The sequence below is a fragment of the Lagenorhynchus albirostris genome, chromosome 3, assembly GCF_949774975.1.
Source record: "Lagenorhynchus albirostris chromosome 3, mLagAlb1.1, whole genome shotgun sequence".
In the NCBI taxonomy this organism is placed as follows: domain Eukaryota; kingdom Metazoa; phylum Chordata; class Mammalia; order Artiodactyla; family Delphinidae; genus Lagenorhynchus; species Lagenorhynchus albirostris.
In genome coordinates this window covers 127,002,647-127,024,948 of record NC_083097.1, presented here as the reverse complement: position 1 = coordinate 127,024,948, position 22,302 = coordinate 127,002,647, and the positions used below count along the sequence as shown (strand labels likewise).

General features: G+C 41.6%; 1 protein-coding gene across 1 annotated transcript in view; it reads left to right on the top strand.

Moving 5' to 3' along the window:
* SLC36A3 (solute carrier family 36 member 3) overlaps positions 1 to 21,939 on the top strand; it is a 39,173-nt gene extending 17,234 nt beyond the window's left edge. Inside the window, exons 5-10 of the mRNA XM_060144060.1 lie at positions 3,347 to 3,431; positions 4,365 to 4,583; positions 7,057 to 7,155; positions 7,531 to 7,697; positions 18,512 to 18,681; positions 21,671 to 21,939. Coding sequence (XP_060000043.1) covers positions 3,347 to 3,431; positions 4,365 to 4,583; positions 7,057 to 7,155; positions 7,531 to 7,697; positions 18,512 to 18,681; positions 21,671 to 21,939 — 1,009 coding nt within the window. The remainder of the gene's footprint in view (positions 1 to 3,346; positions 3,432 to 4,364; positions 4,584 to 7,056; positions 7,156 to 7,530; positions 7,698 to 18,511; positions 18,682 to 21,670) is intronic.
* Positions 21,940 to 22,302: the final 363 nt, after the last annotated feature.

Genomic DNA, 22,302 nt, shown 5'->3' with positions numbered 1-22,302 from the left:
GGCCCCTCCCGTTGCAGAGCACAGGTCCCGGACGCGCAGGCTCAGTGGCCACGGCCCACGGGCCCAGCCGCTCCGCGGCATGGGGGTTCCCCCCGGACCAGGGCACGAACCCGTGCCCCCCACATCGGCAGGCGGACCCCCAACCACTGCGCCACCAGGGAAGCCCGATCCTGTGGTTTTATTTAGTCCTTCCCCTAATGGTGAACATTTAGGTTGTAACCCTCGCTGGATAAAAAGTTTATGGTGTACAGAATGCTCTTCTCTGTCTGATCTCCTCTGATCATCTCTATGACCTTGTGAGGTAGGCAGGTATATCTTTATTGGGAGGAAATATGGTGATAAAGGCTCACAGAGACAGAATAATGTGTCCAAGGTCACAGGTATAGATACTGGTGAAGCAGAGTTTTGACCAAGCACCTAACATGTTAGCCTTTCCCAGCAGAGCCCCTCAGGAGTTAGTCCCTCACCTGCCAAGATCCTTCCTGCAGCTCCTCTCTTGGGAATGTCAGTAGGTCACTGATCTCCCAATCAGGAGTCACTCTGATTGTCAGACAGGAAAGGCACGGGGCAGTAATAACAGAGATCTTGCAATTGTCCATCCTTTCTCACGAAGATTTATCAGCTTCTGATGACACCCTGAATAAAACTTTCAGGCAGGAAGGCTCCTTGGAGATCACTATATCCATGCCTATTCAAGTAGAGGAAAATGAAGACCAGATAGAACAGTAAGGCTGCTCAAGTTACCCAGGGATCAGAGCAAGGACTGAAATCCAGAACATTCAGCTCTCATCCACTATACTGTGCCATTTCTCTGGAGGCCCAGCAGCTGAGAAAGAATTGGGAAACTATTTTATTTAAACGAATGATTTGTAATTTTTAGTATGCTAAGAAATACCTGGGGAGTTTGATTAAAAATTACCTATTCCACATAAGCAACAGTCATCAATTGATGCTCATTGTGAAAGGTCATTTGAAAACTATAAAGCAAGAATACACTGGCATCACCTGACCCCATGTAGTCATCGACTCATGTCTAGACATGGGACAAGTGGACATGATGTGTCTTATAATAGGATACAGTAGGGAGTACAGAGAACCACCTCTGAAATACCCTTGCCAGAAAGATAAATGAAGAACCTCAGTCTTATCAAACCACTAGATCTAATATCAGTTTACAGGAAACACAGGGGATAGAAGAACAAGATAAATGACATTATGAATTCATCATCTGAATCTAGAAAGTGAAACATACTACAGGGCAATTTTCTGGTATCTTCAACACCAACCAAAAAAATTAAAGTTTCAAGGGAAAAAATAAATAAGGCAAGGGGAATATAGCAGGTTAAAAAACTTGAGACTTAATTACAAAATGCAATGAATAGACTTGTTTAGAAACCAACTGTGAAATAGACATTTTTGAAAAAATTGGAAAAATCTGACTATGGATGGAATATTAAGTGATATAAGAAATTATTGTTAGTTTTGTAAGGGGTGATTAAGGACATGATGATTATATTTTATTTAAATTCTTGCCCATTAAAGCTGCATACTGAATTATTTACAGGTGGAATGACTTGACATCTCCAGTTCGCTTCAAATACACCAACAAAATAAGCTTGTGTGCAGTGGGGGTGAAGGAATAGATGGAAGAGGATTGGCAAAAAGTTAATTGTTGAACCTGGGATGAGCACACGAGGAGTCATTGAATTATTATCATTGTTTTCATGTATGTTTGAAAATCTCAACAATAAAGAGAAAAAACATCCCTATTCTGAAGTCTCACATGACACTGCCAAGCTTCTGACTCAATAGGCTGATATGAGAGCCAGGACTCTGTATTCTTACCATAAACCTCAGATGATTCTGATGCAATGGTTACTACAACCCAGTCTTGAAAAACATGGATCTAAACCTTAGAACCTAAGTAGAGGAACATATTTTTGTTCTCTTAAAAAATAAATGCAGGGCTTCCCTGGTGGCGCAGTGTTTAAGAATCTGCCTGCCAATGCAGGGGACATGGGTTCAAGCCCTGGTCCGGGAGAATCCCACATGCCACGGAGCAACTAAGCCCATGCACCACAACTACTGAGCCCACACGCCTAGAGCCCGTGCTCCACAACAAGAGAAGCCACCGCAATGAGAAGCCTGCGCACCGCAACTAGAGAAAGCCCGCTCACAGCAAGGAAGACCTAACGCAGTGAAAAATAAATAAATAAAATTAATAAATTTATTAAAGTAAATAAATAAATGCATCTCCAAATACGGGACAATTTAAGAATCCAAAAGAATAACGACAATAACAGTTTAATATATTAAATAGAGAATAATTAATTGAATTTCCTATGATAAAAAAAGAGGAAAGGAGAATATATCTTTCTTAGACGTTAGCTAATAAACTTAGATGAAATGACAGAACTAGAAAATCACCACCTTGCGACCATCAGTGAAATAACTGATTCAACAAGGATCGTCAATGAATGTTAAAACCCTTGGGTTGAGGAGGATAGGCTATTCGTGGCATCTCAAAGTTTTTCCCTCCAGGTTGCAACGTAGGAAATGTACACTTTCAATAGAGAGGCCTAGCATTCGCCATCACAGTGGACATCCTGTGCCTCCCAATGTGATGACACACAAGTACACAGTATCACCTATGTGTGTGCTTGCTTCTCTGAATCATGAGGAAACAGTCACTTAAGTCCACAATGTGGGACATTCTACAAGACAGATGGCTTAGACTCTTCCCCAAAAGCCAATGCCACGGGAAACAAAAAAGGTGTATATGTACAGGGCAGCTCTACCTGAAAAAAAAATACTAAACAAACATAGCCGAATGCCATATATGAAGCGTGATTAGATTCTGAATCAAAAAAAGTTTTAAAACAGCTATAAAAGATACTTTGGAGAGAATTTGGTTATTTAAAATATAGACTATATATCTGAGTATATTGAAGTTGATTTTCTGGACATCATAGTCCTAAGGGAGGACTATGTCATGGTCTTTAGGGTTGACGTGTTATAATATCTGCAATTAATTTTCAAGTAGTTCTGAAAAAATGCACGTGTGTGTGTGTGTGTGTGTGTGTGTGTGTGTGTGTGTGTGTGTGTGGATAAACACATTCATCCATACATATTTAATACAGTTAGGGCTAAATTTTAGCAATCAGTATATCTAGTTAAAGAGTATATGGATGTTAATTATACTAGTCTTTCAACTTCTACTGTGGACTTCAAATTTTTCAAAATTAAAAAATGAGGAAATACTAAAAATAGTAAAAGAAATAATTGTCTCAAAAAATGCATTTAAAAATAATTTGTTTCTCCCTCTGCCTCTTGTTTTCCTTCTCAGGTACACTGTCAGCTTTTTATTAATCATCACCCAGTTGGGCTTCTGCAGTGTTTATTTTATGTTTATGGCAGACAATTTACAACAGGTAAAGAGGCCCCTTCTGGGCAGAGTGGGGGAAAGCAGACCTCCTGCTGCTAGGGTTGCATTAGCAAAATTATAGTTTTTGGATCATGGGAAGAGAGGGCTTCATTTCTACTCCCTAGTCAGACTACACTTGGGAGTTCTTTCAGTCCTGGGAATCACTCTTTAAACGGATCATAGGGAAGCCGAAGCAACATCTGAGGAGTGTAACCAGGACGGAAAGAGAGGCTTGCAATCCTGTCCAATCAGAAATAATTGAGAATTTTTAGCCTGAAAAGTGTTGGTGAGCTTTTCTTTAGGCAGCTCAAGGTTGTCATGTAGACGACTTAAATTAAGGCAAACAAGTTGCAACATTGCCTTCATTGCATTCCTAACAGGCATTATAAATCAATCACAGCATTCTTTCTTGGTTTCATGGAATAAAGGAAGCATACTTGTTTTTGTGCACTCAAACAGCCAGAACTATGAAAGGCCTTATAGATGGACTATTCAAGCAGACAGATTTTGCTCACTATTCAGAACTTTCTAACTTTTAGGGCTATCTAAAGTTGAAGAAGATATTCCTGTGTAATCAATTCCTATTCTCTGGATGTTTAAAAGAAAACCATTTGGTACGGAAGAAGAGCTTGGCTAGATAAGAAAAGGACCCTTCAGGCTTGAGATTTGATGATTCTAAGGGTTTCTGGTTGTCACAGTCATGGGCACTACGGTTTAGGGTTACCAGATTTGGCAAATAAAAATATATGACACCCAGTTAAATTGGAATTTCAGATAAGCATTATATTTTTTTTTTTACTACAGGTATGTCCTTATGTAATATTTGGGACATACTTTTACTAAAATGTTATCTGTTAATTATCTGAAATTGAAACTTAATGGCATCCTGTGTTAATGTGGCACCTCTAACTACACTGCCCTTCCTTGTGTTCCACATCAGATGGTGGAAGAAGCCTACGTGACCTCCAACACCTGCCAACCCAGGAAGATCCTGGTGCTGACCCCCACCCTGGACATTCGTTTCTACATGCTGGCAATCCTGCCCTTTCTGATCCTACTGGTGTTTATCCAGAACCTCAGGGTGCTGTCCGTCTTCTCAACACTGGCCAGTATCACCACCCTGTGGAGCATGGCTCTGATCTTTGAGTATATCGTGCAGGTCTGTGCCCAAAACTACCACAGAAGGGGGTCAGTGTCCAGGGCTTCTGAGACCCTTGGGGAGGGTCACTGTTGTCATGGGCAGATGAGAGTGAGGAAGGTAACCTCCTGCTCTGAGCAACCCCTGCCAAAATGATGTCCGTGAACACCTGCCCGTCAAACTATAAAAGCTAGTCACCATCACCATCATTATCGTCACACTGGACAATGGGTCATTCAACAAATAGTTATTGATAGCTTCTATGACCCAGGCATTGTGCAAGGGGTGGGGATTCAGTAGTAAGTAAAATTGATGAGGTGTCTGCTTTCATGGAGGTTACAATCACTCGGGGTAATAAGTCTCAATCAAATAACCAACCAAAATTGTAGCAGTGATAGGCTGACAAGGGATACATGGATGATAAAGGAATTCGATTTACTTTGTGCCAAATTCTTTACATAGATTAAATCTTCACAATGATGCTATTTTGGAAGTAATACTACTTTATCCTCAGTCCACAGACAAGAAAACTGATAAAGAGAAAGTAATTTTTCCACTAATTACAGTCATTTTGCCTCCCAAGCCCATGCTTTGCTATCATTACAGGCCCTGAAATTTTACCATTATAGTTTCATTTCTTTGAAAGTCTCTGGGGTTGTATTAGTTTCCTGCTGTGACAAATTACCATAAATCTGGTGACTTCAAACAGCACAAAATTATCTCAGAGTTCTGGAAGTCTCACTGGGCAGGACTGCATTTCTTTCTGGAGGCTTGTGGGGAGAATCTGTTTCTTTGCTTTTTCCGGCTTCTAGAAGCTGCCCTCATGCCTTGGCTCGTGGCCCACTTCCCTCTTCAAAACCAGCAATGTCAGGCCAAGTCTTTCTCATGCTGCCATCTCTGGTTCTCTCTTCCCATTCTCTCTTCCACTTTTAAAGTCCCTCGTGATTACATTGAATCTACCCAGGTAATCCAGGAGAATCTCGTTATTTTAAAATTAGCTTCAGGGGAAGTATAAAGCATTATCCACCCGTGCATCTCACCTCTCAGTTGTCTCCTTATTTTATTGTACAGGCATAGGAGTGTACAGTAGCTCTGCTGCTGCTCACGGCTCACATTCAAGTGCAGTAGCCTCAGTGATGTACGCTGTGATCACACCCATGCTGAACTCCTCCAGCTAGTCTGAGAAATAAAGACTTAAAGAGGGGCCTGAAATTGCTCTTTGGAAAAGAAACTATAAAAGGTCCTTTTGTCCTAAGGGCTTAAGAAGTGCCTGTGATAGCAGAGCTCAAAGCCTGAGCCCAGTGTTGCCAGTCTTTGGTCAGATTGTGGAAGTAGAACATGCCTCTTCTATTTTTCTTGGAATTTCTACTTCGATTTTGACTCTATACAATTCACGTAACTCACCTTTAAGTTTTGTGATAACTCTGATATCCAAGAGTTTTTTTCCCTTTATCATTTTCGTACTCTCCCAGTTGTATTCCCAAACTTGGATTTGAAATATCTGGAAATTCCCATTTATCTCAAGGGACGACATGAATCTCTTAGGAATAATTTCTTCTCAAATAAAATATATAATACTGTGAACTAAATAAATAAATAAATAAAATTAGCTTGATTAGCTACCTTAATTCAGTCTGAAAACTTAATTCTCCTTTGCCATGTAATGTAACATATTCAAGGTTCCAGGGATTAGGATGTAGACATTATTCTTCCCACAGGAGTCTATTAAAATAATCATTCCCTCTAGATCTGTGATAGCTACTGTGCCAGCCAGAAGACTTCACGGCTCCGAGAGAAGTGATGGGAAAGAGGTATTAGAGAACTGGGAAACAGAAGACCTGAATTCTTATCTGGGCTGTGCCACTCACTTGCAGAGTGGCCTTGGGCAGTTCCCTTCTTCTCCCTGGGTTCCATTTTCACCACATGTAAAGATGTGGTAAATCAAAATGTAAATATATACAATGTATTCCTTAAGAAGGAATGAAATTCTGATTTATGCGACAACATGATGAACCTTGAGGACATTATGCTTAGTGAAATAAGCCAGCCACAAAAAGACAAATATTATATGATTTCACTTGTAAGAGGTACCTAGAATAGTCAAATTCATAAAGACAGAAAGTCGAATAGGGATTACCAGTGGGCTGGGTAATAGGGAGTTATTATTTAATGGGTGCAGAGTTTCGGCTGGGGATGATGATAAAGTTCTGGAGATGGAATGTGGTGACGGTTGTACAACAATGTGAAGGCTCTTAATGCCACTGAATTATACACTTAAAAGTGTTTAAAATGGTAACTTTTATGCCATGTATATTTTACCACAATAAAAATAAGTAACTTGTTTAAAAAATGAGAAGGCTGACTCAGCTGTAGATACCTCATGGGTGCTTCTAACACTGTCTCTGTTGACGTCGGGCAAGCCCAGCTCTCTACCAGATGTGGGGAGACTTCTCCGCCTTGGCAAAATGAATGCCCTTCTTCTACTTCCTTTCAGGAGATTCCAGATCCCAGGAACCTACCCTTGATGGCAAGCTGGAAGACTTTCTTGCTGTTCTTCGGTACAGCCATCTTCACGTTTGAAGGCGTCGGTATGGTAAGACGGGTGTAGGGTTTGAGGGAATGGTCCCCAGTGCTCTCTATGAAAGCCAGTCATTGGTCTAGGTGTCTAAATAGTAGTATTTATGAAAAGTGCAGAATATGATCTTCTCCTGGTGGAAGGGAAAGTCAGTACCCATTTACAGGGTGCCACCTGCCCCATACACCACACCAAACCTTGAAGACTGAGTGAGAATTTACCATCAGGCCAGATGGAGTGGGGCACTCCTGGCTGTAGAAAATGTGGGAGAAGATGAAAGGGGGTGTAGCCCCTTCCTGACTCTGGGCTGCCTGGTGAAGGATGTCTGTGCTTGTGGGGGAACCTGCTAGCTTTCTTTCTACCTTTTCTTTCTCAACCTCCTTTCATCTCTAGGTTCTGTCTCTCAAAAACCAGATGAAGCATCCACAACAGTTTTCTTTTGTTCTGTACTTCGGGATGTCCCTTGTCATCGTCCTCTACATCTGCCTGGGGACACTGGGCTACATGAAGTTTGGGTCGAACACCCAGGCCAGCATCACCCGCAACTTGCCCAATTGCTGGTACGTCCCTGCCCATCTGGGGTTGGGGGGAAGGGGAGGGGAGTCACAGGGTCTGAATCTTGGCAACAGAATGTGGCATCCCTGAGTTACCATTAGCAACAAATGTTAACTGCTAGTATTAGTATTATAATAACAGGTACGTTTAATAACCCAGGCATTGTGTATTATCTCATTTAATTCTCTCAACAGCTCTATGGGTTAGCATTATTACTATCAACTCCATTGAATGGATAAGGAAGTTGATATGTGGAGAGGCTGTAAGTAACTTGCCCAGCTCACACTGCTCATGAGAAGTTGAAACTTGAAACTTAATCTCTCTGACTCTATGATTCACAGGCTGTCAAACAGGAATGATCTGAGAGTGTCTATGAAACAGAAATAGCAACAACAAAAAGTATAACTCCAGAGTAATGATTGAGGGGCCTGCAAGTGGACTGCTACTCAGGACCCCAATTCCAGAAAGGGGCCTAAGCTGCCACTGCTATGCCCCACTTGGTTCTTGGACTGGAGTTCTTGCATTCAGTCGTTGATTCACTTATTCATTCATTCATCCAGGAAGTGTTTTGGGGACTGGCACGTAGCATTCATCTAGTATTAGCTATTGTCATTATTCTGGCAGTATTGGGGGCAGAATGACTAAGCAGTCAGTAGAACCAAGTGTTTAAGAGCACAGATTCTACACCTGAGCAATGGGATTTGATCCTGGTTCTCACGTGACCTTGGATAAGCTAACCTAATCTTGCAGACCTCATATCCATCCTCCATAAAATAAGGATAATACTCTCGCCTATTTGTATCAGTCAGGATAGGTTGTGCTCTGGTAATAAAATAAACCACTCCAAAGTCTCAATGGCTGAACACACAAATGCTTAATTGTATGTTCATGCTACATGTCCGTTACGGGATGGCTGGGGCTCAGCTCTGCACCATCCCCACTCCAAGACCTAGACTGATGGAATAGCCACTCCCTGAAACATTGGTGGTTTCCATGGCAAAGGGCACGTTGAATCATACCCTTTACCACGAAGCTGCTAAAGCTTCTCTAGGAAGTGACATATGTCTCTTCTGCTCACACTTCATCCGTCAAAGCAAGTGGCCACGCCTCACTCCAAGGGGCAGGGAAGTGAAATTCTACCATGTGTCTGGAAGACTGGGAGGTATTTGGCGAGCAGCGCAAATGACCGCCATGCTATCTCAGGGAGTGACTGTGAGGGTGAATTGGCTTAATATACATAAAATGCTTAGAAAAATGTCTGGCACGCAGTAAATGCTCATTGCATGTTAGCTATTATCACTGCTGTGTCTCCGCGCAGCCTTGGTCTTTTGGAAGTGAGTAGGATGGTGGGGCGTTCATTTCCCATAAGGCCAAAGCTGTAAAATGAGAAAAATGTCACCAGTCCCACCCACTTCACTGTGTTGTGGTAATGACTAGATGAGATAATAAACGTGGAATTTCTTTGAAGTGGTGACTTATTTTACACGAGTAAGATATCAGCCTAATATGCTGTTCTTATTCTGGGTAATTCGGGCTGCCACTAGCTACCTTGGGCAGGGCGGGTGCTTTCCTTCTGGGATATCAGCTGGAAGAAAACGGGCATCGGGTGCTGTGAGAACCTCACAGCTTCTCTGAACCTGGCTGGTGATGAGATTCTCCAGAAGAGCCTTAAAGAAGGAATGAACAAATATCCCCTCCCAATGAGCGAAAGACCAACAACCCAAGGAGAAATGGGCCTGAGCAAACAGTTCACAGGCAACTCAGAAAGTGACATTTTATATATTTGAAAAGCTACTCTGTCTCCCTCATAATCATAGCAATGCCAATTTTACAAAACACAACGGCACAAACCAGCATGTGTTCACACACTGTGTTTTTTTTTTTTTTAACATCTTTATTTGGGTATAATTGTTTTACAATGGTGTGTTAGTTTCTGCTTTATAACAAAGTGAATCAGTTATACATATACATATGTTCCCATATGTCTTCCCTCTTGCGTCTCCCTCCCTCCCACCCTCCCACACACTGTGTTTTGCCAAGGATGGAGGGAAGCAAGCACCCCATTATGCTGGGACAACAAATGTGCAATATGTCAAGAGCTATCAAAAAAAATTTTTTTAACACCTTTATTGGAGTATAATTGCTTTACAATGGTATGTTAGTTTCTGCTTTACAAAAAATGAATCACTTTTATATATATACATATGTTCCCATATCTCTTCCATCTTGAGTCTCCCTCCCTCCCACCCGCCCTATCCCACCCCTCCAGGTGATCACAAAGCACCGAGCTGATCTCCCTGTGCTATGCGGCTGCTTCCCACTAGCTATCTACCTTACGTTTGGTAGTGTATATATGTCCATGCCTCTCTCTCACTTTGTCACAGTTTACCCTTCCCCCTCCCCATATCCTCAAGTCCATTCTCTAGTAGGTCTGTGGCTTTATTCCTGTCTTACCCCTAGGTTCTTCATGACATTTTTTTCCCTTAAATTCCATATATATGTGTTAGCATACGGTATTTGTCTTTCTCTTTCTGACTTACTTCACTCTGTATGACAGACTCTACGTCTATCCACCTCATTACAAATAGCACAATTTCGTTTCTTTTTATGGCTGAGTAATATTCCATTGTATATATGTGCCACATCTTCTTTATCCATTCATCTGTTGATGGACGCTTAGGTTGCTTCCATGTCCTGCCTATTGTAAATAGAGCTGCAATGAACATTTTGGTACATGACTCTCTTTGAATTATGGTTTTCTCAGGGTATATGCCCAGTAGTGGGATTGCTGGGTCATATGGTAGTTCTATTTGCAGTTTTTTAAGGAACCTCCATACTGTTCTCCACAGTGGCTGTATCAATTTACATTCCCATCAACAATGCAAGAGGGTTCCCTTTTCTCCACACCCTCTCCAGCATTTATTGTTTCTAGATTTTTTGATGATGGCCATTCTGACTGGTGTGAGATGATATCTCATTGTAGTTTTGATTTGCATTTCTCTAATGATTAGTGATGTTGAGTATTCTTTCATGTGTTTATTGGCAGTCTGTATATCTTCTTTGGAGAAATGTCTATTTAGGTCTTCTGCCCATTTTTGGATTGGGTTGTTTGTTTTTTTGTTATTAAGCTGCATGAGCTGCTTATAAATTTTGGAGATTAATCCTTTGTCAGTTGCTTCAGTTGCAAATATTTTCTCCCATTCTGAGGGTTGTCTTTTGGTCTTGTTTATGGTTTCCTTTCCTGTGTGAAAGCTTTGAAGTTTCATTAGGTTCCATTTGTTTATTTTTGTTTTTATTTCCATTTCTCTAGGAGGTGGGTCAAAAAGGATCTTGCTGTGGTTTATGTCATAGATTGTCCTGCCTACGTTTTCCTCTAAGAGTTTGATAGTGTCTGGCCTTACATTTAGGTCTTTAATCCATTTTGAGCTTATTTTTGTGTATGGTGTTAGGGAGTGATCTAATCTCATACTTTTACATGTACCTGTCCAGTTTTCCCAGCACCACTTATTGAAGAGTCTGTCCTTTCTCCACTGTACATTCCTGCCTCCTTTATCAAAGGTAAGGTGACCATATGTGCATGGGTTTATCTCTGGGCTTTCTATCCTGTTCCATTGATCTATCTTTCTGTTTTTGTGCCAGTACCATACTGTCTTGATTACTGTAGCTTTGTAGTATAGTCTGAAGTCAGGGAGCCTGATTCCTCCAGCTCCGTTTTTCATTCTCAAGATTGCTTTGGCTATTCAGGGTCTTTTGTGTTTCCATACAAATTGTGAAATTTTCTGTTCTAGTTCTGTGAAAAATGCCAGTGGTAGTTTGATAGGGATTGCATTGAATCTGTAGATTGCTTTGGGTAGTAGAGTCATTTTCACAATGTTGATTCTTCCAATCCAAGAACATGGTATATGGCTCCATCTATTTGTATCATCTTTAATTTCTTTCATCAATGTCTTATAATTTTCTGCATACAGGTCTTTTGTCTCCTTATGTAGGTTTATTCCTAGATATTTTATTCTTTTTGTTGCAATGGTAAGTGGGAGTGTTTTCTTGATTTCACTTTCAGATTTTTCATCATTAGTGTATAAGAATGCCAGAGATTTCTGTGCATTAATTTTGTATCCTGCTACTTTACCAAATTCATTGATTAGCTCTAGTAGTTTTCTGATAGCATCTTTAGGATTCTCTATGTATAGTATCATGTCATCTGCAAATAGTGACAGCTTTACTTCTTTTCTGATTTGGATTCCTTTTATTTCCTTTTCTTCTCTGATTGCTGTGACTAAAACTTCCAAAACTATGTTGAATAACAGTGGTGAGAGTGGGCAACCTTGTCTTGTTCCTGATCTTAGTGGAAATGCTTTCAGTTTTTCACCATTGAGGACGATGTTGGCTGTGGGTTTGTCATATATGGCCATTATTATGTTGAGGAAAGTTCCCTCTATGCCTAGTTTCTGCAGGGTTTTTATCATAAATTGGTGTTGAATTTTATCGAAAGCTTTCTCTGCATCTATTGAGATGATCATATGGTTTTTCTCCTTCAATTTGTTAATATGGTATATCACGTTGATTGATTTGCGTATATTGAAGAATCCTTGCATTCCTGGAATAAACCCCACTTGATCATGGTGTATGATCCGCTTAATGTGCTGTTGGATTCTGTTTGCTAGTATTTTGTTGAGGATTTTTGCATCTATGTTCATCAGTGATATTGGCCTGTAGTTTTCTTTCTTTGTGACATCCTTGTCTGGTTTTGGTATCAGGGTGATGGTGGCCTCGTAGAATGAGTTTGGGAGTGTTCTTCCCTCTGCTATATTTTGGAAGAGTTTGAGAAGGATAGATGTTAGCTCTTCTCTAAATGTTTGATAGAATTCGCCTGTGAAGCCATCTGGTCCTGGGCTTTTGTTTGTTGGAAGATTTTTAATCACAGTTTCAATTTCATTACTTGTGATTGGTCTGTCCATATTTTCTATTTCTTCCTGATTCAGTCTTGGCAGCTTGTGCATTTCTAAGAATTTGTCCATTTCTTCCAGGTTGTCCATTTTATTGGCATAGAGTTTCTTGTAGTAATCTCTCATGATCTTTTGTATTTCTGCAGTGTCTGTTGTTACTTCTCCTTTTTCATTTCTAATTCTATTGATTTCAGTCTTCTCCTTTTTTTTCTTGATGAGTCTGGCTAATGGTTTATCAATTTTGTTTATCTTCTCAAAGAACCAGCTTTTACTTTTATTGATCTTTGCTATCGTTTCCTTCATTTCCTTTTCATTTATTTCTGATAAAGATTTTTATGATTTCTTTCCTTCTGCTAACTTTGGGTTTTTTTTGTTCTTCTTTCTCTAATTGCTTTAGGTGCAAGGTTAGGTTGTTTATGCGAGATGTTTCCTGTTTCTTAAGGTAGGACTGTATTGCTATAAACTTCCCTCTTAGAACTGCTTTTGCTGCATCCCATAGATTTTGGGTCGTTGTGTCTCCATTGTCATTTGTTTCTAGGTATTTTTAAATTTCCTCTTTGATTTCTTCAGTGATCACTTCCTTATTAAGTAGTGTATTGTTTAGCCTCCATGTGTTTGTATTTTTTACAGATCTTTTCCTGTAATTGATATCTAGTCTCATAGCGTTGTGGTCGGAAAAGATACTTGATACAATTTCAATTTTCTTAAATTTACCAAAGCTTGATTTGTGACCCAAGATATGATCTATCCTGGAGAATGTTCCATGAGCACTAGAGAAAGATGTGTATTCTGTTGTTTTTGGATGGAATGTCCTATAAATATCAGTTAAGTCCATCTTGTTTAATGTATCATTTAAAGCTTGTGTTTCCTTAATTATTTTCATTTTGGATGATCTGTCCATTGGTGAAAGTGGGGTGTTAAAGTCCCCTACTATGAATGTGTTACTGTCGATTTCCCCTTTTATGGCTGTTAGTATTTGCCTTATGTATTGAGGTGCTCCTATGTAGGGTGCATAAATATTTATAATTGTTATAGCTTCTTCTTGGATCAATCCCTTGATCATGATGTAGTGTCCTTCTTTGTCTCTTGTAATAGTCTTTATTTTAAAGTCTATTTTGTCTGATATGAGAATTGCTACTCCAGCTTTCTTTTGGTTTCCATTTGCATGAAATGTCTTTTTCCATCCCCTTACTTTCAGTCTGTATGTGTCTCTAGGTCTGAAGTGGGTCTCTTGTAGACAGCAAATATATGGGTCTTGTTTTTGTATCCATTCAGCCAGTCTGTGTCTTTTGGAGGGAGCATTTAGTCCATTTACATTTAAGGTAATTATTGATATGTATGTTCCTATTCCCATTTCCTTAATTGTTTTGGGTTCGTTATTTTAGGTCTTTTCCTTCTCTTGTGTTTCTTGCCTAGAGAAAGATCCTTTAGCAGTTGTTGTAAAGCTGGTTTGGTGGTGCTGAACTCTCTCAGCTTTTGTTTGTCTGTAAAGGTTTTAATTTCTCCATCAAATCTGAATGAGATCCTTGCTGGGTAGAGTAATCTTGGTTGCAGGTTTTTCTCTGTCATCACTTTAAATATGTCCTGCCAGTGCCTTCTGGCTTGCAGAGTTTCTGCTGAAAGATCAGCTGTTAACCTTATGCGGATTCCCTTGTGTGTTATTTGTTGTTTTTCCCTTGCTGCTTTTAATATGTTTTCTTTATATTTAATTTTTGACAGTTTGATTAATACGTGTCTTGGTGTATTTCTCCTTGGATTTATCCTGTATGGGACTCTCTGTGCTTCCTGGACTTGATTAACTGTTTCCTTTCCCACATTAGGGAAGTTTTCAACTATAATCTCTTCAAATATTTTCTCAGTCCCTTTCTTTTTCTCTTCTTCTTCTGGAACCCCTATAATTCGAATGTTGGTGTGTTTAATGTTGTCCCAGAGGTCTCTGAGACTGTCCTCAGTTCTTTTCATTCTTTTTTCTTTATTCTGCTCTGCAGTAGTTATTTCCAGTGTTTTATCTTCCAGGTCAGTTATCCGTTCTTCTGCCTCAGTTATTCTGCTATTGATCCCATCTAGAGTATTTTTCATTTCATCTATTGTGTTGTTCATCATTGTTTGTTTCCTCTTTAGTTCTTCTAGGTCCTTGTTAAATATTTCTTGCATTTTGTCTATTCTGTTTCCAAGATTTTGGATTATCTTTACTATCATTATTCTGAATTCTTTTTCAGGTAGATGCCTATTTCCTCTTCATTTGTTAGATCTGGTGGGTTTTTATCTTGCTACTTCATCTGCTGTGTGTTTTTCTGTCTTCTCATTTTGCTTATCTTACTGTGTTTGGGGTCTCCTTTTTGCAGGCTGCAGGTTCGTAGTTCCTGTTTTTTAGTGTCTGTCCCCAGTGGTTACAGTTAGTTCAGTGGGTTGTGTAGGCTTCCTGGTGGAGGGGACTAGTGCCTGTGTTCTGGTGGATGAGGCTGGATCTTGTCTTTCTAGTGGGCAGGTCCATGTCTGGTGGTGTGTTTTGGGGTGTCTGTGGACTTATTATGATTTTAGGCAGCCTCTCTGCTAATGGGTGGGGTTGTGTTCCTGTCTTGCTAGTTGTTTGGCATAAATGTTAAGCACTGTAGCTTGCTGGTCGTTGAGTGAAGCTGGGTGCTGATGTTGAGATGGAGATCTCTGGGAGATTTTCGCCATTTATATTATGTGGAGCTGGGAGGTCTCTTGTGGACCAGTGTCCTGAAGTTGGCTCTCCCACCTCAGAGGCACAGCACTGACTCCTGGCTGCAGCACCAAGAGCCTTTCATCCACACGGCTCGGAATAAAAGGGAGAAAAAGTAGAAAGAATTAGTAGAAGTAGAAAGAAAGAAAGAAAGAAAAGAAGGAAGGAGGGAGGGAGGGAGGGAGGGAGGGAGGGAGGCAGTAAGGAAGGAAGGAGGGAAGGAAGGAAAAAAGAAAGAAGATAAAGTAAAATAAAATATAATAAAGTTATTAAAATAAAAAATTATTATTAAGAGAAAAACAAAAACAACAACAAAAAACAATGGACGGATAGAGCCCTAGGACAAATGGTGGAAGCAAAGCTATACAGACAAAATCTCACACAGAAGCATACACATACACACTCACAAAAAAAGGAAAAGGGGAAAAAATCATAAATCTTGCTCTCAAAGTCCACCTCCTTAATTTGGGATGATTCGTTGTCTCTTCATGTATTCCACAGATGCAGGGTACATCAAATTGATTGTGGAGCTTTAATCCGCTGCTTCTGAGGCTGCTGGGAGAGATTTCCTTTTCTCTTCTTTGTTCTCACAGCTCCCAGGGGCTCAGCTTTGGATTTGGCCCCGCCTCTGCGTGTAGGTAGCCGGAGGGCGTCTGTTCTTCGCTCAGACAGGACGGGGTTAAAGGAGCCGCAGCTTTGGGGGCTCTGGCTCACTCAGGCCGGGGGGAGGGAGGGGCACGGAGTGCGGGGCGAGCCTGCGGCGGCAGAGGCCGGCATGACGTTGCACCAGCCTGAGGCGCGCCGTGCGTTCTCCCGGGTAAGTTGTCCCTGGATCCCGGGACCCTGGCAGTGGCGGGCTGCACAGGTTCCTGGGAGGTGAGGTGTGGATAGTGACCTGTGCTCGCACACAGGCTTCTTGGTGGCGGCAGCAGCAGCCTTAGCGTCTCATGCCTGTCTCTGGGGTCCGCGCTTATTAGCCACGGCTTGCGCCAGTCTCTGGAGCTCCTTTAAGCAGCGCTCTTAATCCCCTCTCCTCGCGCACCAGGAAACAAAGAGGGAAGGAAAAGTCTCTTGCCTCTTCTGCAGGTCTAGACTTTTCCCCGTACTACCTCCCGGCCAGCCGTGGCGCACTAACCCCCTGCAGGTTGTGTTCAAGCCGCCAGTCCTCTCCCGGCGCTCCTTCTGAAGACGGAGCCTCAGCTCCCAGCCCCGCCCAACCCGGCGGGTGAGCAGACAAGCCTCTCGGGCTGGTGAGTGCCGGTCGGTACCGATCCTCTGTGCGGGAATCTCTCCGCTTTTCCCTCCACACCCTTGTTGCTGCGCTCTCCTCCGTGGCTCCGAAGCTTCCCCGCTCCGCCACCCGCAGTCTCCGCCCGCCAAGGGGCTTCTAGTGTATGGAAACGTTTCCTCCTTCACAGCTCCCTCCCACTGGTGCAGGGCCCGTCCTTATCCTTTTGTCTCTGTTTATTCTTTTTTCTTTTGCCCTACCCAGGTACGTGGGGGGTTTCTTGCCTTTTGGGAGGTCTGAGGTCTTCTGCCAGCGTTCAGTAGGTCTTCTGCAGGAGTTGTTCCACGTGTAGATGTATTTCTGGTGTATCTGTGGGGAGGAAGGTGATCTCCGCGTCTTACTCTTCCGCCATCTTCCCGGAAGCCTCCCAAACTTTTATTTTTTATTTTATTTCTTTTTATTGAGGTATAGTTGATGCATAATGTTATATAAGTTTCAAGTGTACAACATAGTGATTCACAATTTTCAAAGATTATATTCCATTTATAGTTATTATAAAATGTTGACTATATTCTCTGTGTTGTACAATATATCCTGTAGCTCATTTATTTTATACACAGTAGTTTGTATCTCTTAATCCCCTACCCCTATCTTGCCCCTCCCCCATCCCTCTCCCCACTGGTAATCACTAGTTGGTTCTCTATATCTGTGAATGTGCTTCTTTTTTGTTATATTCATTAGTTTGTTTTATTTTTTAGATTCCACATATAAGTGACATCATACAGTATTTGTCTTTCTCTGTCTGACTTATTTCACTTAACATAATACCCTCCAAGTCCATCCATGTTTTTGGAAATGGCAAAATTTCATTCTTGTTTAGGGCTGAGTAGTATACCATTGTGTGTATCTGTGTGTGTGTGTGTGTGTGTGTGTAACATACATATATATACATGTGTATATACACACTGCGTTGAACATGGGGGTACATGTATCTTTTTGAATTAGTGTTTTAATTTTTTTTTTCAGTTATATACCCAGGAGTAGAAGTGCTGGGTCATATGGTAGTTTTGTTTTTAGGTTTTTGAGGAACGTCCATACTGTTTTCCACAGTGGCTGCACTAATTTACAACACTGTATGACAGTACCCTTTTCTGAGAGCTATCAAAATGTTAAATCACATACTTTTACCCAACATTTTTACTTCTGGGGTTGTATACTGTATGTGCATGGGCGTATGTACAAGCATATTCTTTACTGCATTGTTTACTGGCAAAAGACTAGGAATAATCTAAATATTCATTCATTGGAGACTGGTTAAAAAATTATAGTATATCCGTGCAATTGGAATATCAAGCAGCTATTAAATAGTAGAGCCAGATCTATGTATCTGTGTGTACTGATAGGGAACAATCTCTAAGAAATATTTAATGACTAAAAACAGATCAATGGTGTGTAGACGATGCTTCTGTGTGTGTGTGTGTGTGTGTGTGTGTGTGTGTGTGTGTGTGTGTGTATACACCTACATTCTGTGTAAGTTTGTATCTACACTATTTCTGGAAGGGCTTCAAGAAAATTGTTTGAAGAGTTGCCTATGGAGAGAGGAACTGGAGACTGGGAATCAAAGGTGGGAGGGAGTCCTGGTATGACCTTTGTACTGTGAATTTTACTCCATACAGGTATACCTTTTTTAAAAAGTAAAAGAAAAAAAAAAAAAGAAAGGCACAGATTCCTGAGCCACAGGCCTATTGAACGAGAATCTCCAAGAATGTACACTTTTAATAAGCTTCCCAGGTGGCTCTGGTGGCGGGTCAGGCTGAGTCAGTGGAAGTTAGGCAATTCTATAACTCAACTAGTCCCAGCTTCCAAGCAGTGGATGAGTCCTGTGCGGCCCTGCCCAGGAGCCACGTCGAATTTCACGTGCTGTCCCTCTCTCTGCAGGTTGTACCAGTCGGTCAAGCTGATGTACTCCATCGGCATCTTCTTCACTTATGCCCTCCAGTTCCACGTGCCAGCTGAGATCATCATCCCCGTCGTCATCTCCCAGGCGTCAGAGAGCTGGGTGCTGTTTGCAGACCTGTCTGTCCGCACGGCCTTGGTCTGTCTGACCTGTGAGTAAGATAAAAGGGCTCTCTTTGCCCAAAGCTGTGGCCGGGAGCCACATTGACAGCTACCCCCATCACTGGCTCGGCCACTAGCCAAGCAAGATATTTCACTTTCCGGAACCGCAACTTTCCAACTGAAAAATGGGCTTAACAGAACTGTCACATAGTAAATGTTATAGTAATCTCTACTGTCTACACATAGAAAGAATACATTGACTGGTTTGAGGGAGAAGGAAGCATCATTTATTCATTCCTATATGCCTCCTATATGTCAGGCACAGCACTGACATTATCTAAGACTCATGACAGCCTAACTATGTAATATGACCAATTGAAGGGACTATGACCCAGGAAATTAAGTAACATGCTAACATCATAAACAGCTGCTAAGCGACAGAGCTGGGATTTGAATGCAGGTTGTGTAGCACCAAAGTCTGTGTTTTCCATTGTGCCATATTCCTTCCTATCATAAATTAAGGTCAAGTCTCCTTAATGTGGCGTTTAACTATAGAGAAAACCCCCAAGGGGCTGATTTGTTACAGTCTTGGAAGTCATTTTCTCCTCCCTTCCTCCGTCCCTCCCTTTCTTCCTTCCTTCCTGCTTCCTTCCATTCATTCATCCATTCATTACCTCATTCATTCTACATCAGGTGCCATTGTAGATGTTTGGGAAACATTGTGAACAGGGCTGGGAAACTCTTTCTCTGAAGCATGTTCAGAGAAAGAAGATCAAAACAGGTGTCCCATGAAGAATGAGGGAAAGAACTATGGAGGTTTTGCCTGGAGAAGCAAAGGCTTGGGGAAATTCTATATCTGTTCTCAAACACCTGTGGGATTATTGTGCAAGAGAGAGGGCAGATTTCATCTTAAAGTCTCCAGGAGTCAGTGTTTACAGTTGAGGGAATCCCATCTCAGTTCAGGGTCAGGAGAAAGTGTGTAAATCTTGGAGCAGACAGCAGAACAATATACTACCAGATGCTATACTCCACATAACTGGAGTTCTATAAGCAGAAACAGCTTGGCCTAAGGTGTTGTTAGGCCAACTTGTTGTTACAGAGAGTTCCCAGTCTGTACCAAGACATCAGGAACCTGTAAATACATTGTTTTGAGATCATTCCCAATAGGAAGGGTGTACATTGAAGAGAAACACTGAGTAGTTCAGGCCACTTGGTATCAGGGAAAGGGCATCACTAGAGACAGCTGACTTTCAATGACATGTCCTGCTTCTGTTCTGTGCTGAATGACCACTTCTTCCTCTTTTATTCATCTGTCAATTCTGTTATCCTTCATTCAGTAATCATTTGTTGAACACCTACTACGTGCCTGACATTGTGCTAGGTGCTACGGATACAATAATGAATCATGAAAAAGACATGGCTCCTGCCCCCATGAGGCTTATAGTTTGAGTGGGAAATATATGCAGGCAAATAATTATAGCACACTGTGATGAATGTTAAGATGGTACACAGTGATGTACCAGAGGATAGTTAAGACTGTAAGAAGAGGCTACCCTAAGAGCACCTGAGAAGGACCTATAACTTAGCCTGGGCCAGGTCAGGAAGTCCTCGCCACTGTAGTGATATTTCAGTTAAGACCTAAAAGATAATTAGGAGGCAGGTGGAGCAGTGGAGAATGTACCACGTGCAGTGAGCAGGCTCTGCACAGATTGGAGGCAAGTACTTCCATACAGCCTCTCTGGAGAACTGAAAGCATAAGGAGTGATAAGACGCGAAGCCAGAGGATTTGGCAGGGCCCAAGTCCTAAGGGACCTTGTGCTAAGGAGATCAGGCAGTGGGGAAGGGCCCACAGCAATGGATTAGCATGACCAGATCTGACCCTTCTAGAGCACTCCTCCAGTCCACCGTGCATTGTAGCTTTCCTTGAGCATATCTTCTCTCTGCCCTGCCTGCATGAGCTCTCCTAAAGAACAGACACTGAATTTTCTCTGTACTTCCTCCAGTAAGCAATTTATTAAGTATCTGATAAAGGAAAGCTGTGGACGAGGATCATCCCATCAGAGAGGTGATGGATTCTCAACCGTGAGAGTCTATGAGTCTCTCTTGTTCTCTGATTAGATGTGCTGGAGCAATTTCAGGAAGAGGTGATGTTTTCTTCAAGACCCAGAAAGCTAGTCTGAGTGCTTTCCAGAGCTGGTTTTCCCTAATTTATTCATAGGAAAATCATATGGCTGTATAAAGTTAAGTCACATAATTTATATGTTTATTCATTCAAATATTATCAAAATTGGACTCCCCTCGAAAATCCATGATATATGTTCATTGTATGTATAAAAGGTGGAAATCTAAGAGTGTCTATGGAAGAGAAGAGATGGTGAGTGAGCCGCCTAATGCTGTCTGCATGTTTTATATCCTCCTTAATTACCAGTTTCCTTCTAAGAGTAGGAAAACCAGTGGTTGAGAGTCTGAGAGCAGCAGAGCCACCTCTCATTGTTTATCCATCCTTGCTTCTAGACAGCGACTATATGTGTAGATTAGTACAAATTCACTGTAGATGCAGTGCCTGGGCAAGAGTCAAGCATTTATCAAGCACCTACTGTATATCAAGTTCTTTCACGTACATTAGAGGCAACCTAGTAGAGTGGAAAGGGCCTTAGATTGGACATTTCAGTGGCTTCTCATCTCAGCTGTGTGACCTTGGGCACAACCCATTCCCTCTAGAGCTCTAGATTTCCCCAGCTCTGTGATGACAAGGTTATAATAGATAGGTGGTAGAGGATCCTTTTCAATAAATATTATATGTGAAAAACCCAATAGATAAAACATAAAAGGAGAGCATGTTTTGGCAGCTAAAACAGAGGTGGGAGTCCAGAGCCACAGTGCCTGTTCTGCTCCAGTTCACAATGGGCTCCTTTCCCACCTCTTCAATGGTCTGTCAGGCACCTGTAGAATTACACAAGTCTCCAAAGAAATGATTTGTTTCTGGGCTCCCTTTCTGCAGGAACCTTCAGCAATTCTAAACTTCCTTTTTCCCCGCAGGTGTCTCAGCCATCCTCATCCCCCGCCTGGACCTGGTCATCTCCCTGGTGGGCTCTGTGAGCAGCAGTGCCCTGGCCCTCATCATCCCGCCCCTCCTGGAGCTCATCACCTTTTACCCTGAAGACATGAGCTGTGTCACCATTGCAAAGGACATCATGATCAGCATCCTGGGCCTTTTGGGGTGTGTATTTGGAACATACCAAGCCCTCTGTGAGTTGATCCAACCCATCAACTATTCCATAGCCAACTCCACAGCTGTCTATGCATAATTATCTATTTTTATTCTGATAGTTCTCCCTTACTCCCATCCCCAATTTGACTTCTATTGTGGATGTTATATACATTCATCAAACCCCAACATCTCTATATTAATTAGTGGCTTCTTTATCTTTCCAAGAGAAACGTAGGTGACACAAGTCAGTACTGATACCTCTCAGGCTATGTCTTTTCTGGTTTTTGGATTTCTCTGGAGGCCTTTTGTACCTCCGAACCAAAAGCACATTCAACCGTTTGTATTATCAGCCTCATTTAATGGGAAAAAGGATGCCATTTGCCCATGATATCCCTGGAAACAGAGACCAAGCAAAAATATAAATGCAAAAGGAGTTGTTTTCTGTATTCTGCAGTAACTA